At 31.5% G+C, this 16573-nt stretch overlaps 1 protein-coding gene across 1 annotated transcript; it reads left to right on the top strand.

Annotated features, from left to right (window-relative positions):
* Positions 1 to 10485: 10485 nt before the first annotated feature.
* On the top strand, positions 10486 to 12212 carry LOC107876931 (mitogen-activated protein kinase kinase kinase 18). The gene has a single exon (XM_016723746.2). The coding sequence runs from the start codon at positions 10788 to 10790 to the stop codon at positions 12195 to 12197; it is 1410 nt and encodes a 469-aa protein (XP_016579232.2). The 5' UTR covers positions 10486 to 10787; the 3' UTR covers positions 12198 to 12212.
* Positions 12213 to 16573: the final 4361 nt, after the last annotated feature.

Genomic DNA, 16573 nt, shown 5'->3' with positions numbered 1-16573 from the left:
TAGGCTTTTATCATGAATGTCTATAATATCTTATTAATACTCTTTAAATAGAACAATATTTTGCTAACTTAAAGAAATGAAATAAATAAAATAAATAGACAAGCATGTAGTACTCTTCTCTTGTGTTTGGTCTTCCTTTGATACACCTAGCCTACAATTTTTTTTAGAAAATAATAGAGAAAATACATAAAGACCTCTTTGATGTTGGCCAATTTTTTCAAAAAGACATCTAAATTATACCCTCGACCTATTATTTCAAGAATTTTACTTAAATCGTTGCAAATACACCATTGTGACTCTCTGCATGTGTACACACACAACAGGCGTGTGAAAGACTCAAAATTGACTTTATTAACCAATTAAAAGTCGTCACGTGTAAATAATTTGATATATAATTTATCTTCTTTTTTAAAAACGAAATCAATATTTATTTACTTTTTAAAATTATCCTATACCCCCATCTCCCCCCCCCCCCTTCCCTCCTCCGCAACACTCCCCACCTACCATTGTCTTCTTTTCCATTGACAGCTTCTTCCATGTCACTATAACTCAACAACAACATCAATTACAACAACATCATCATCACCACAACTCTCTTTCTCCTCAATCCTCTCAATCATCACCATAACTCTACTCGCCTTTTACCATCACCGTGTTTACTTTCTTCAATTTCAAGTTTTTTTTTTTTTTTTTAAGAACTATAAAGCTCCATTTTCATAGACAATCAACAAACACATAAATCAATACAAAATTAACATAAACACAAAATTGAAACCACTGAACCACAAAGTTAATACTGAAATCCAAAGAGAAAGAAGAATGGAGAAATCAGCTGGATGGAGGTGGGGGTGGAGGGAAGCTGTTGGATGGGGATGGGAAGGGAGATATTGGACGGGGGAGGGGGAATAAATAAAATAAAAAGGCAAACTTTATTCAAAAATATGAATAAAATATAAAATTAAATTATGTAATACGTGGCGGCATCTGATTGGTGCGTGCATTCACTTTTTTTCTGTGACTGAAATTCAGTAAAAATGGTGTATTTACAACGGATTAAAAAAAATTGCGAGGTAATAGATCGAAAATAAAGTTTAAGTGTCTTTTTGAAAAACTCGAACAAAATCAAGGAGCTTTATGTATTTTCTCAAAATAATATAAATGTGGAACTCTTATGTTCTTAACATTGATCAAATGCATTTCCTTAACTATTTGAAAATAAAAGAAAATGATACAAGAAGAAGGATTTATAGAAGCTCTTTAGAAGTTCTTCAGAAATCTTGCTTACCTTATGTACAAATCTTTAAGGTCAAAAGTTAAAAATATATTATACTTGAGTTTTATTCGAACAATCAAGGTCAAAAGTTTAAAATCGACCACTTTTAAGGTTATTTTTGGTCCAACTTACAACAACAATAAATAACCCAATATATTTCCGCAAGATGAGAGGTAAGTATGTGCAGTTTATACCACTACTTCAACGATGAGATAAAGAGGTGGTTTCTTGGATTTCCAATGCCCTAATGAAGATCTATTGTAGTGGGCCTAGTGTTCACACTAACAGGCTGAATACATCAAGGGCAAAGATCACACTAAGGCCCAAGTATACAAACAAAACATTGTGTAGCTTGCTCCTAAGTCCTAGGTCACTCAAAGAAATATAACAAATGGAGAAAGAGATCGTGATTTTCTAAGACCAAAAAAAAAATAAAAAAAATCAAACAACATAAGTTCCGATAGTTTCGAACTTAATTAGAGAAAATTTCAATTTTGAGTATATCGAGATACATAATTAGCTCCTACTATATTCAACAAGTATGCTATTTTTTTTCTTTGTAAAGATACTTAATTAGCTCCTGAACATGTTTTTCAATTTTAAATTTATCAAGATACATAATTAGTTCTCCGCTACATTCAACGAAGATACATAATTAGTTGACATTTTTATAATTACTCTATAAGAGTGAGAATTTATGTAAATATGATAAGTTAAGGTGCGTATTTATATTAATTACTTTTTGAAAAAGAAGAAGAAGAAGAGGGAAAATGTGAAAATATGAGCAGAATGTTTTAAAAATTGCTTTTCATTTAGCATCGTGACGTATAGACCAATTAACATAGTACTCCCTCCGTTCCATTTTATTATTTTTTTTTGATCCGTTTCAAAAAGAATGTCACATTTTCTTATTTATTAACTATTTAATGACATTATTCTCATTTTATCCTTAGTGGGTCCCATTTATTAAGAAAAATCAACAAAAAAAAAAACATAAAAATAACTTTAAAAGGGACAATTTTATACACTTTATAAAGTCATCACGTATTTCTTAAATTCCGTGCCCAATCAAATGTCGACACATTTACGGAGATAGTATTCAATTCCATGGAGATGACACAGTTAGGCAGTTAGCTTGTTTAATGTTCTTAAATACTTATGATGGCCGCCAACTCGCCACGATAATAGCTTTAAAGTTATCAATACGAAAAATAAATAAAAATAATTACGATATCTTTTTTCTGAAAAAGAAAAAAAAAAAAAGAGAGACCATCCACAAATAAACAGTAATCCCCTATTTCATGTTTAATTGTTACATTTCACTTCTTCAGAGTCAATTTAAATTAATTTTTTTTTTATTATATATTAATACAAAAATGATTGAAACTTATGGTATATTTAGTATTATTTTTATTCGAAAAGCAAAATGTGAAGCAAAAACGTAAAATAGCAAAGATGAAAAGAAGGAAAAGAAGAAAAATACAAGGGGCCAATGTTTTCTCGTTAAATAAAAGCTGACATATAAATTGAAGTGACATAGCGTAGAAGGATAGAGTGTGATTAAAGCAAAGTCAGCCGGCCGGTGATAGAATTAATAAAGGAAAATTAGTGTGTATACCCACTCATTGGGAGGAAAAGAATATTGAAGTTGGATGACATTTTTTTTTTTTAATTTCCCAAGTATTCTCACAGTCAGCAGCCGTGAAACTAATCCTATGTTCCTTTCTCCGTGAAGTTGGATGACATTATTTATTGCCAAGAGTGAAAACAAACATTTTGTGACAAAATACTCACTTGGTCTCAATTTAAGCAATGGTATTTAATCAAGTCCAAATTTAAGAAAAAAAAATTATAAATATTTATATGACTATAAATCATTTCACTACTATCAAAATAAAAAATCTAAAAAATAGTTAATTCTAAATAAAAATGTATGATCACCTTTTAGACCGATTAAAAGAAAAATACGTCACACATATATATGAAATTAAGACAGCTGGAGAGTAGCAAAAATAGACCATGGTGGCATGTGGTGGGCGAGGGGCAGATTTTGGATAAACCAAGTAGATTTTTACTTAAATGTTATATTCATATTAAGAAATTAAATTACCTAGTACGTAAAAATAACTTATCAAAAACCCAGTGAATATAAAGAATCTGAGAGGATATTGAAACTATTGCTTCCTATATATTACATGGATAATCAGTCAGCTGAAAAACACAAATTCTATAGTCTATAAGTGCTTAATAATATCATGGAAGATTAACTATATGATAGAATGAAGAGTATTATCTTTAGCTTCTAATTAGAGATTTTACATTCAAATCTTAATCTGCTAGATATGAAATTGTTTTTAATGCTTTGCACAATATGTTTCAGTGTGAATCCAAAATTTAATTGAACATCAATATAGGTATAGGTAATATGTTATGAAGCAACTGTCCCACGTTGGAAAAATAGAGAAATATTAAGGAGATTATAAGTCAAATGGGTTCTCCAGTTTGATTTATAACATTGGTGTTTTCATTGAGAGTCCCACACATTGAATTGTGACTCGGAGTGGTGGCCTGGACCCAAGAGGGGTGCCAGCCGTGACCAACACTCGAAATGATGGCCTGGACGGATCTAAGAGCAGAGTCAACCGTGACTAACGAGATCGTTGATTCTCAAACGAAAGTGATTGTTATGAACCAATACTAGTTTTTTGATTTGAGCTCTCCCGTTTGGTTTATAGCATGATAATCAGGCCACCACATGGAAAAACCAAAAGAAAGCTATAAGTGCATTTTGTCATCCAAAGGATCTTAAGAATTTCAAAATAGCGTGAATTTTGCCTTTTTAACGTGTCACAGCTGTGAAGCCAACAGAATTTCAGCACTTAGCACACTTTTTTTTTTTTTTTTTTTTTTTTTTAACCTCAAAAGAGGAATGGGCGTGATGAAGGCAAAGGCGGAGCCAAAATTTCAACTAACGGGTTCAATATTCAAAGAAAATTTAATCGAAGAAGATTCAATACCTACTATAACCACATAAAAAATAATTTTAATCATATATAAATAGTATACTATTCTGTCGATGAGGTTCGACCGAACCCCTAAAGAAGGCTAGCTCCGCCTCTGGATGAAGGTGTGAATGAAATCTTTTACAGCCTCATTGGCATGGCTTTGGCCTTACATTGAATTATAATGTGTTGCCGAGTGAGAGTGGTCACCGCCCACGTTCTACTGCATGTCATGCAATCTTAAGACGTGTGAGTTATTTATTACCACATTGCATGGATAGTTAATATGACTCAACACACAATGTCATGTAGTGGGATCGTTGATATTTTTAATTTCTTCATCTTTAATATAAAGGTCTTGATAATACAAATTTAGTTGAGCTTAACTATAGATAGCACAGGAAGACGAAAAACATGACTTGAGTGATGTATTCTCATGTGTATTTAATGCCATTTTTGTCGAGATATATTAACAGTTCACTCATGTTAGGTGCAAGAAATTCTTATATTATGATTAGAGTTTTTAGCTGTTGTAATAGGTTAGTTTGAACTCATAAATATACCACCTAACATATATATGAGTGATCCCAATAGGTTGTTTGGTCGACCTTGCAACATATATTTAGTACTTTTAAAAAATACTAACTTCGCAAGCTGGACCAGTCTTTCAGAAGTTATGACAAGTTAATTTTAGTTTGTTTTTTTTACTATTTAATTATTTGCTTTATTTCTCTCATAAAGTACACTAACCATGAGTCCATGCTTTGCTACATGTAATTATTTGCCTATAATTTAAACGTGAATTATCAACTAACATTATTTGTTCAAATCAGTTACATGGATTTTGCCATACGTCACGAATATCTATATATTAGTATGTGCAGTGGCGGATCTAGCATATATTCATGGGGTCATCCGAACCTCCTTCGGCGAAAAATTACATTATTTATAAGCGATTAAAATTATTTTTTATGTATATATTGTATATGTTGAACCCCCTTCAGCTAGTTCCTATGTGCATTTTTGAATCCCCTTAATGAATTTTTTGACTCCGTCACTGTGCATTATCAACAAGAAGAATATTCACTCCTGACTCCAACCGATATACGCTATAATACTAACATGTAAAACAGGATACAAATTAATATGTATGAGGTTAACTTTCGTTTTTATTTGTTCTATTCTATTCCCCGAAAATGTTTTTTTCCCACTTGTTTTTATATATTAAAAAATAAGCTAACTAAAATTCTTTTTACCCTTAATAATGAGATGATCTACAATTACAAAAGTACTTTAGATTATATATAAGTTCTAACAAAAAATTCTTTCTTAAATTTCATGTGCACAGTCAAACAATAACAATGAAGGACCCAGTATTTAGGAGTTGTGGGTCCTTGAAAGGTTCGAACATGTATATTATTGTCCAAAGCTTTAAGGTTCTACTTGAAAATTGAAACAACTATTTATCTTCTTGATTTATTGAGTACTTTTCTAATTCTTATACCAACTTTACGTATTTTTTATATTATTATACTTAATCTGCCTTGAATTTAATGAATGTCGGAGCACTAAAAAGATGATCATAGATCCGCTCCTGAACAATAACACATTAATTAAAACGATGAGGTTAAAACTAAAAATACAGATCGAATATCAGTTCTTTTTAAACCTATATATAAAGATTTGAACAAGTTATATTTTTATGGATTAATTTAGCAGTCAATATAATCATATATATGAAATGTAAAATACGTATAAGTATAAATTATAGGTTATTTTATCATAGAGGGCAGTTATGGGCGGTGTTGTAACTGTTTCATGAGCTAGCTTCTGGAATTTACTTTAATAAGGAAAATATTTTTTTTTTTAGTTTTTTATTCGGTGTTCGGTACCTGCATTTGGAACTCGATTAATCCAAATTCGTATTAAGTAGGGCCCCATTTGGAGGGTAGGGCTTCCTACCCAAAAAAATTTCATACTTAGAACTCGAACTCGAGACTCTAATTAAGAAAAGAATAACTCCATCCACTACACCCATCCTTGGATAGCAAGGAAAAGAAATATGCTATAACTAAAAAAGAAGTTTGTTGTACCAACTTTTCAGCCGTTAAATTGGCTTTTAATTTACCCTCTCTAGCTTTTTACCTAAATTACCAAACTTATATTAGTAGAACAATATTATTATTATTATAATTATAGGGTGAGAAAAAAAAAAAGAAGTGGTGGTAGTTCGACCAAAACGACAAGGCACTAATTGCTTTAATTGTGTTATATTATATGGTTTATTTTTTATGGCTGAGCTATATGATACGTCAGGTTGGCGTACACAAATGTGAAATGCTTTTAATTTCTATATTTAATTCATGTGCTGCTTTGCTTTTATTATTCACTGCCATAATATGCACTTTTTTCATCTGAAAATTGCTCACCGCTGTTTTTCCTTTTTCTTTTTTCCAATAATCATTCGATATTTAAGATTCAGAATTTATTACTTAAATTAAAAAAAGGTAGGATAGAAACTTTTTTATTAGAATAGATTGAGTCTAATGTTTCTATATTTTTGCTTAAAAGTTTAAGTCTCACGACAGTTAAAAGTGATTTAATATATCAATTTCTGATTTAGTGACTTTTTGAGTGAAACAATAAAAAATAAATAATTTTTGTGGTATAAATGATTTTTTATACCTTTTTTCTTAATTAAGTGAACATTTAAGCATGACCCCCTAAAGGTCGTACATTTAGAATTGCTTAAGATCGTTCATTAGAGATAAGTTCTATCAATTGAGAATATCTTTATTTCTAAAGTCTAACTCAAAATCTTTAATTAGTTATTGATGAAGAAATTTCATTCACGCTATTATTTATCGAACTTGGTTATGGTGTGGTTTGTTACTCGTATCAAATGGATCCTTCATTTTCACTTCATATACCAAAACCTAGACTTTTATGATTGAGTTAAAAGTCTCACACACAAAGTACCTGTTTGACTTTATTATTATTTTTTTTCCTATCTCAACCCTTGCTTTTACGTAACTAAAAAATTATAGAAAGTTGACTACGAATTTTTAATTTAATATTGCCTAGCTTATAGCTATCAACATGGTTGTACTTTCAAATTTCAATCGTCAATGACGATAGCATTTTGGGTTGGATTAAATGTACCACCCTAGAATCTTTATTAATCCAAAAAAAAAAAAAAAACGAGTAACCATTAGAATTATGGTTTATATATAATATTTTTATTTAGTTTCTAACTTTACAAAATTTACTTAAAAATACTAAAAGACGGATGTTCAAGTCGAGAACTAATATTTTGACCCTCATAAATTACTTGAGTCCTTTCTTATTGGAATATAATTTAACCGCTTGAAAAAACATGATATAAGTAGAAGTAACAACATACACGGACACCTCTATAACAAACATTCGCTACAACGATCTAGTTTTCCCTGAAACCAGCTTTTGTATATAATGTATTACATTTTTCTATAATAGCATTTTAAAATTAGCAACAATAATAATAATATATTCAATCAAATAATGTTGTTATTATAAAAAAGTTTAACTATATATTCGTGAAACAAATACTATGAGCTACAACAATATGAAAACGAAGAAAAAGAATTAGTACATGCACATTCTTCGCAATTGCCGGCAAGCTTGAATTAAGGGCATTGCCAAGGTAATGTGAATGCACAAGACTTGGGACTTAGAATGAAATTTGATAATTGACTTAATATTTGGAGAAAACATAACATAAGACTTTGCTTTATAGTTAATTTTAGGTGGACTTAACCAAGTTTGGTTGGCCTAATGGTTAGATCACTAGGTCTCTTAAGCAAGTGTCGGGGGTTCGAGTTCCGTCTTGTGCATGCAGCAATCAATTGGCCAACGGTAAATCCTTAAATGGAGCTCAGATCCACGGATGATTAGTCCTTGGCCTGTCGGGCTGGGGGATATCTTGGGAAATAAAAATTAGGTGGACCTTTAAATCCCCAATATATATATATATATATATATATATATATATATATATATATGTATTTTCTAACCATGTGAACATACCATTGTTCTTAAGTTCACATATGGAAGCACATTGGAAACTGCATTCACGCAAAGACTTGCCAAGTCTTCCTTAGCTTAGTTTAAAAGACCTTAATTGACTTCTCAAACAGAAGTTATACCCTATTTGACCAAGCTATTAAAATATATTTATTTTGAAAAATATTTTTCGTCAGAAACATTTTTCACAAAGAAAAAGGACGTAGAAAATAGTAATTTGTGTTTAGCTTAAGTAATTTTTAAATCATTTTTGTTAACATCAGAGTAGCAAAAATTCACTTATTTTGTTATATAATAATTGTGAATGAGATAAAAATTGACATACTCAAAAGTTAAAATCATACGAGATATTTTAGAACAAAGAACCTTTAATTTAATATCATGTAAGTTAAATTTATGTTAAGTTAAAATCAAACAAACTAATTAAGACAGATTGCATGTTAATTTTGAGTTGTAAGTTTTGTATAAAATATTTACACTATATTAAAAAAAATCAAGAAATAAAATATTTACACAAAAATTAGTAGCCGTTTGATCATGAAAATTATTTATATTTTTTTGAAAATTTATTTCACTCGAGTGAAAAAAAATGAATATAAGATGTGTTTGGCCATGAGAATTTCAAACACAGTTTCGAGCTTGTATTTGAAAAAGTGTTTTCACTTTTTTTATTCCTACTTCTCTCATAAAATTTAAAAAATAACTTTAATTTATATTTATGATCAAACACAATGCTAACTCTAATTTTGAAAAATTATGATTTTCATAATCAAACGAGGCCTTAAATTCATTACATTAGAGCAGTAACGGAGCCACAAATGAACCCCTTTGCTAAAAAATTATACTATTTTTAGATGATTAAAAATATTTGAAGAGTAAAGGATTTAAAGCGCGGTCCCTTGGGGAAACAGTAAAACGCGCCGCAATCTGAATTGGAAAGCATAGACAAGCATGATATGATAGCGCAATAACAAGGCACATTCTCACGTGTTTTCATGTGGACATTGGACGCCCCTCTTTTCTTTAGCCGCTCCTCCAGTCGGCCTAACCTCTCAACTCTTCCTCCTTTCGACACGTGGTTCACTCTCCACTTAGTTTTTTCCTTGCCTCAAACTTACATGGAGAGGCAAATTCTACAACCAAGGAAAGCCAAGCCTTTTTAAAATGTATATTCTTTAAAATTGAATGTGTAATTTAAAAATTAGATATAATACTCTATATAGCGTTCTATATGATCAATTCTTATTTTACATGTATTGTCCTATATGGCATGTATTATACAGATATGTGTGTCCGATTAATTAATTTTATATAAATTTAATTATCTATTTATGTAAATTTAAAATCAAAAGTTTTGAATGTGATATGAGGCTAAATTAAAATGCATGTTTATGTATTATATCTTTTTAAAACATTGTGGTAATGTTTGGATCAATTTGAATACATTTTGATTAATTTTATAAGTATTTACTATTTTTTTATTTAATATAAGTATTGGATAACTTTCTATATGATAGGGTTTGGATCAGTTTAAATGTATTTCAATAAATTGTTTATTTGTTATTTTCAATCAATATAAGTATTAGATAATTTTATTCATTAAAAATGTAGATTGGTTTTGGTCTTTAATGAAAATTAAATCAGAGTTGTAATTATTTTCAACCTATTTAATTAACCGTTAATATCATACCCTTGATTGCTATAAGCAGGGGCACTAGCCAGAGCTAGTGTAGAGCTTACAAGTTCGTCTGATTCAAATAGCGTTAGTTTAAATTTTATATTTATTTTTAAAAAATTATGATCTAATATATAAGTTAGTTTAAAATTCAATAATTTAATAAAAATATTTACGTGTCAAGTCAAACTATATCATATAAATTAAAATAAATTCGTATTTATTTTCCTGAGCAAATTTATACTACCGAATAAAGTATCCAACAATTATGAAAAAAAAAAATCTCCACTAAAAATAAGTAGAACAAAGGAAAGCTAAATTTTACCTTATCCATACGTATGTAGTGACAAGTTTTTGAATTTAACAGCATTAGAATTTCAAACTCATTATTTTAAAAGTTTTTGAATTTAAGAGCATTGGAATTTCAAACTCATTATTTTAAAACACCGGCTTCACCTTTAGTTACAAGGAAGGAAAGGACTAATATGAAAAGTACAAAAAAGCAAATACATTGCTGTCATTGGTTCAAATACAATGAAGATTCTTTATATTATTCACCTACTTATAAAAGACCCCAACTCCACTCAATGGCCATTAACTACTTAGCTGCATTTGTAGGCAAACCAAATATTTTCCACCATATAAATATCACCACCAAGCATATACCATTTTCATCATAACTTGACTAAAAGTTGAGTTCACATCCTCAGACTTCTCTTCTTTTCTTGTGGTATATCAATTCTAGGCTAAATTACATTCGAGCTAAAGTGGTTCAATGGAGTGGACTCAGGGTCCAGTTATTGGCCGTGGCTCATCCGCCACTGTCTCCCTCGCTACCAATTCTTCGGGAGAGCTCTTTGCTGTTAAGCAATCTTGTTCTAACTTGTTGCAAAGAGAGTACTCTCTTATTTCTCAGCTGGATTCTCCGTTTGTTGTTAAGTGCTTCGGCTTCACCAATGCTTTGGAGAGTAACAAGGAAATTTACAACATGTTCATGGAGTATGTACCCGGGGGCACGCTTTCCGATTTGATCAAGAAACAAGGAGGTTCACTGGAGGAATCGATGATCAAATGTTACGCGAAACAAATACTGCTCGGCTTGGATTATCTTCACTCAATTGGGATTGTACATTGTGACATCAAAGGCCAGAACGTATTGATTGGCCAAGATGGTTTGATCAAGATTGCTGATTTAGGATGTGGGAAATTACTGGAAGATCCTGGATTTTCCGGTACACCTGCTTTCATGGCACCTGAAGTTGCTCGAGCCGATGAACAAAGATTTCCAGCTGATATTTGGGCTCTTGGATGCACTGTTATCGAGATGGCTACAGGGTCACCTCCTTGGGCTGAGATCAAGGACCCTGTTTCCGCTCTGTATAGAATTGGTTATTCAGGGGATTTGCCTCAATTCCCAAACAATTTATCAAACGATGCGAGGGAATTCCTCGCAAGGTGTTTGATAAATGATCCAAAAGAGCGTTGGACGGCTGAGCAACTACTTCAACATCCATTTTTGCAATCTGTTGAGTCCAATTCCTGGAAAGTTGAAGAGTTGAAGAGAGATTCTCCTACGAGCATATTGGATCAGGGATATTGGAATGTGTTCGAGGTGATGGATTCCTCGTCATTAGAGTCAAGCAACACCGTTGATTCGCCTGCAGATAGGATCATACGGCTGATTGGAGAGGGAATGTTGAGCTCTTCGAAGCCCAATTGGATCGAGGAAGAAGATTGGGTGACAGTAAGAAGCGATGACATAGAAGAAAACTCGATAATTTCAGAGGAAAACTGCGAGTTGATCGATGATTTTGGAGGATTTTTGGACATGGAAACATCAGTGTCAATAATTTTTTCTGAACAGGAATTTGTGGCCACATTGAACTTGGAAGCTACTTTGGTTGATTGTATTAATGATGAGATAATTAGCACTTTTCATACTGGTAGTAGTAGGATGAATTTGATTTCTTCTCCTGAGATTGTTGGAGATGTTTATGTATCTGAGTTTGATGATCTTGAAATAAAAAGATTGAAATTTTATTGTTCAATTGAAGAAATTCTTTTTACTGAATTCATCTTACGTTATTACTGTTCCTTTTCTGTTAGTATTACTTTGTATTGCTTCCGACTAGTTGCCATATGCTTTCATTGGCGTGCTTCCTTATTCATAACTATTTTGATTTGATACACTTGATCTAAGATCTTTCGAGAATAATCTCTCTATTTCCGGTCTTTAGACTTTATTGTGTTTTTACCACTAACCATTAGTTTGTTGCTTTGTGACATGGAATTTATTGTAAATAACAAGGCTAGAATCTATTATATTTAAATTACATGTACTTGTCCTGTGAAGATATAACAAGGCTCTTACTTTATTTTATACTCTTTTATCTTTAAATAAATTAAAGAATTTCTATAAAGAGATATTAAACCACTTGATTATGCAACGCATCTTTTCACTATTCATGCAAGCTATTACTAAGAATTCTTATTGTTAGTATGGTGAAGAATCATTATTATAAATGTTTTTTTTTTTCGCGATTCAAGCTTACACACAAGTATTGCATCACCCTGTGACTTATACTTCACTAAACTAAAAAATTGGGGGTTGACTTTTTTGAAGAAGTAATTATTTTGTTGATTGTGAACACAATGGACTTTTGGAGGAAAAGTAAAGTCAACTAATTTTTGGCCATTGCATTTGGAGCATTCTATAGTTTGAAATTTTGAATAGATTAGGTGAATGGCTCAACTTTTCGATGTTGTCAACGGGGAAAATTATAGTCATTGGTCCATTGCATTTGAAACATTCTTTTGTTTTGATTTTTGAATAGATTCGGTGTGAACTAAATCTATGAAATGAATTAAGTCAACGCACCACCAAGTATTATGATGACTTGTATATTTCTTTCTTTTTCACTTTTAATCCGAAGTCTCGGGTTATAGTCAGGAGCGAATCTAGGTTAAAAATGTGGTACTCTGACACATATTAAATACGACGCAGAATAGGTATACTTATATAAAAAATATGTAAAATTAGTATAAAATGAAAAAAGCACCTAATAAAATCGAGAAAATAAATGAATGTTTTAATTTTCAGGCGAAACCTTAAAACTTTGGATATTAATATGTGTATTTGAACCTTCCGAATACCCACGACCCTTAAATCTTGGGTTCGCCACTGGTTATAGTTATGGATAAGAAAATTTTTTCATTGAGTCGTTTTCTCTCCCCTTCCCCCCCCCCCCCCCCCCCCCACCCCCACCCCTTTTATGTGCCTTACGCGCAAGGATGGAGTCAGGTAGTAATTAGGGGTTCGGCAGAACCTAGCAAGTTTAGCTCAAACCTTGTAGTTACTTTATGACTTATATACAAATTAAGAAAAATAGAGATGAAGCAAAAACAAATTTATTTATGGATTCAAAAATAGATTATTTATGTGATTAAATGAATTTTTAACATTAATATAGAATTTAAGTCAAAGTTAGCTGATCCTATTGACTACTTACATATTGCAAATCCATATTAGATAAGATTGTTATACAAATATCGAACGCCGAATGAAAAATGAAAGAAGAGAGGTCAACGGAAAATTAAACTTTTATCTTCCGTAGACCATACTAAAGTAAACTTATTGAAATCCACTTTGAATTGGGCAACATTTTTTTGTCTTTTGGAGTTTGGAAGAATAGGGGTTGGCTTATTTCAGGTTTACCCAATTAGCCAAACAATGATTTCACATCTTGAAGAGGCAAACAACACTTGACTTTTTCTAAATGGTGCAACTTAGTGTTGGGTCCCTAAGCCATACTAGTGGGGTGGTTGTGTCAAGTTCCATAATATTGTTGTGGACGTAGCTCTTCTTATCTAGAAAACCGACCAAATAGAAAAATACAAAACAAGTGGTAAGTAACATATCCAATCATAAGAATTCAAGAATTTTGAGATAAAAGTTTTAAGGTTTAAAAAAAGTGGAGTAATTGTTATATATACATTTTAGGTTGACTTTTTAGTTATTAACACAAATATAGTGTTTTAAGAAAGTCAATGAGTTGTACATATACTTAACTAGAATTCCGGTTCAATTCTTCTCCTATTGTGTTTGGTTTAGTAGAGGTAATAAGTAGACGGATCGTATAAAATTTGCACGCAATAAAATGTGTTAAATGAATTAAAAGGTCGTGATCAATTGACCGGTCAAAGTTGCTTAATCAAATTGCGTTGGCGAAAAAGTTAAAATTGATCAAATATTGGATCACAACACACTCGATCAAATCTCCCTCTCTTTTTTTCGGAACCAAAAAAAGTAAAGGCTTAATGTAGGTTTGTTTTGGATTGCAAGTTGACTCATTTAGAGTCTAGTACCCATTCAACTATGACAAAAGTTGCTACGACATACTCTAATTTTACAGGGTCTTATTACTCTCTTGAACTCAATTTTAGCGTATTTATATTAATCTTTTTAGCTGACGTGACACCTTTTACGTGGGCCTCAATAACAAAAGTATCGCATCGGCTAAAAAGGTTGACAATAAGTGTCACTTCAGCTAAAAAGATTGACAAAAATATGTTAAAATTTAGTTCATGCGATAATAGGACCTCCAGAAAGTTAAGAGCGTGTCGTAGCAAATTTGGTTATAGTTGGGGAGTGCTAGATACTTTACTCTTAATCATTATTTGATTAGTTAATTAAATGGATTGAACAGTTCATTAAAAAAATGTTGATTTAACAACATAGGTTGTGGTGTCCTGCTTTACCCTTAATCAGAGGTCGAGGGTTCGATCCTGGGTATGGAGAAAACTCTATTGGGAGCGATGTCACCTTAATGGGCCCTGCAACGCATGATTCGAATTAATCAGGGTTCCAATGCGGACACCGAACACCGGTTGGGAACCCCCCCAAAAAAAAAGTGTTGATTTTGTCACCTCCTAGCATTGACTGTTCAACAAGGGCCACCAAGGGCCACCATGGGTGATTAGTCTTAAGAGTTCACAAGCTTTGCTGTGTTGTAACAAGAACCATGATTTTTCTCCATATTCCCATGATTATAGATAAAATCAAAGTGGTGGAAATTTCAATTATTTCCTTGAGTACTATTTTTTTCTAGAACAACAAAGCATATTCTTGTGAAAATTCAAATCAAATAGTAAATTAATAGCATAGCCCTGACTTAAGCAGTGACTTCACCTAGTCTATCTAATGAGCTCTAGTATTATTCCCTCTTCCAATATCACACTTTTTCTATCCATCCATATTCTGACTTATGGGAGGTGAAGCAACGCTAAAATTATCTCCCATGATCCATAAGTCATGTACGTCAACAGTAAAACTAGACACAAATAAATATATTAGGGTATTAAGTTGTCTACATTGCACCTCATGGTGTGGCCTCTTTCAAAACATTGCGAGTCAGTGGTGGAGCCACCTTTGCTCTAGGGGTTCATCTGAACTCCCTTTCAGTGGCAGATTTAGAATTTTCATTGAGGAGTTCATAAGTAAATGTACATACTAGTCGAAGGGGTTTCAACATCTATTATATATATATAAAAATATTTTTGATCATGTAAAAATAGTATAATTTTCCGACGAAGGGGGTTCGAATGAACCCTTTGAATCTAATGTGGCTCCGTCATTGTTCCCTTCGACGAAAAATTATACTATTTTTATACGATTTCTAGATGGTTAAAAGTATTTTTTATGCATATATAATAGATATTGACCCCCTTTAGACTAATTTGTATATATACTTCTATCCTCAATGAAAATCCTGACCCCACCAACGAGAATGAAAGATGTTTTGTGCATCGGATATTTCTTTTATTCATATTCTGACTGTATTCCTCTTATCTATTTTATTCCATATTCTTCTAATCATGAACTACTTTTATTTGTATCCTTAGGAGTGAATCGTGATGCAAACTTTTTTCATAAAAAAGTTGTTTGGATATTGTACTTGTGGATATACTTTTTTTTTTTCTTAAAAAAATATTTTACAGAATCTTTGGAACAAAAATACTTGGCTAACATTTTGGATCGTGTAAACATATGCTTGGTTCTCGTCCTTTAAATAAACAAACACAATATCTAACCAATCAGTGTTAATTACTTGGAGCTTTTGATACTATCATTTTCTTTTTTTTTTTTAACTTGGGTAATGAGTGATTACTCAATTTTTATTTTATGCCACTGAAAGTCATTTACTTTTAATTTTGTAATGAAAAATCATTCAATTTTATTATCTAAGTTATCATGAAAGTTACTAAACTATTTCTAACAACAAAACTATTTACCCAACTTTATATGATACAAATCATAATTGACATTCAAGAATCACAACAGCAACACAACGTACTCAGTGTAATTTCATAAGTGGAGTTAAGGTGATTTGATTTATACGCAAACCTTATCCTACCTTATGATTATAAAGGTAGATAAATTATTTTCGGTAGATCTTTAGCTTAAGTGAAGCATTTCAAAGCCATTATGACATTCAAGAATCGGTACATAAAATTTGAAAAAAGAAGCTAATGCTTTTATATGAAGTTTGGTAATACTGATTA

The sequence above is a fragment of the Capsicum annuum genome, chromosome 7 (genome assembly GCF_002878395.1).
Source record: "Capsicum annuum cultivar UCD-10X-F1 chromosome 7, UCD10Xv1.1, whole genome shotgun sequence".
Classification (NCBI taxonomy): Eukaryota; Viridiplantae; Streptophyta; class Magnoliopsida; order Solanales; family Solanaceae; genus Capsicum; species Capsicum annuum.
This window is presented reverse-complemented; position numbering and strand designations above follow the sequence as displayed.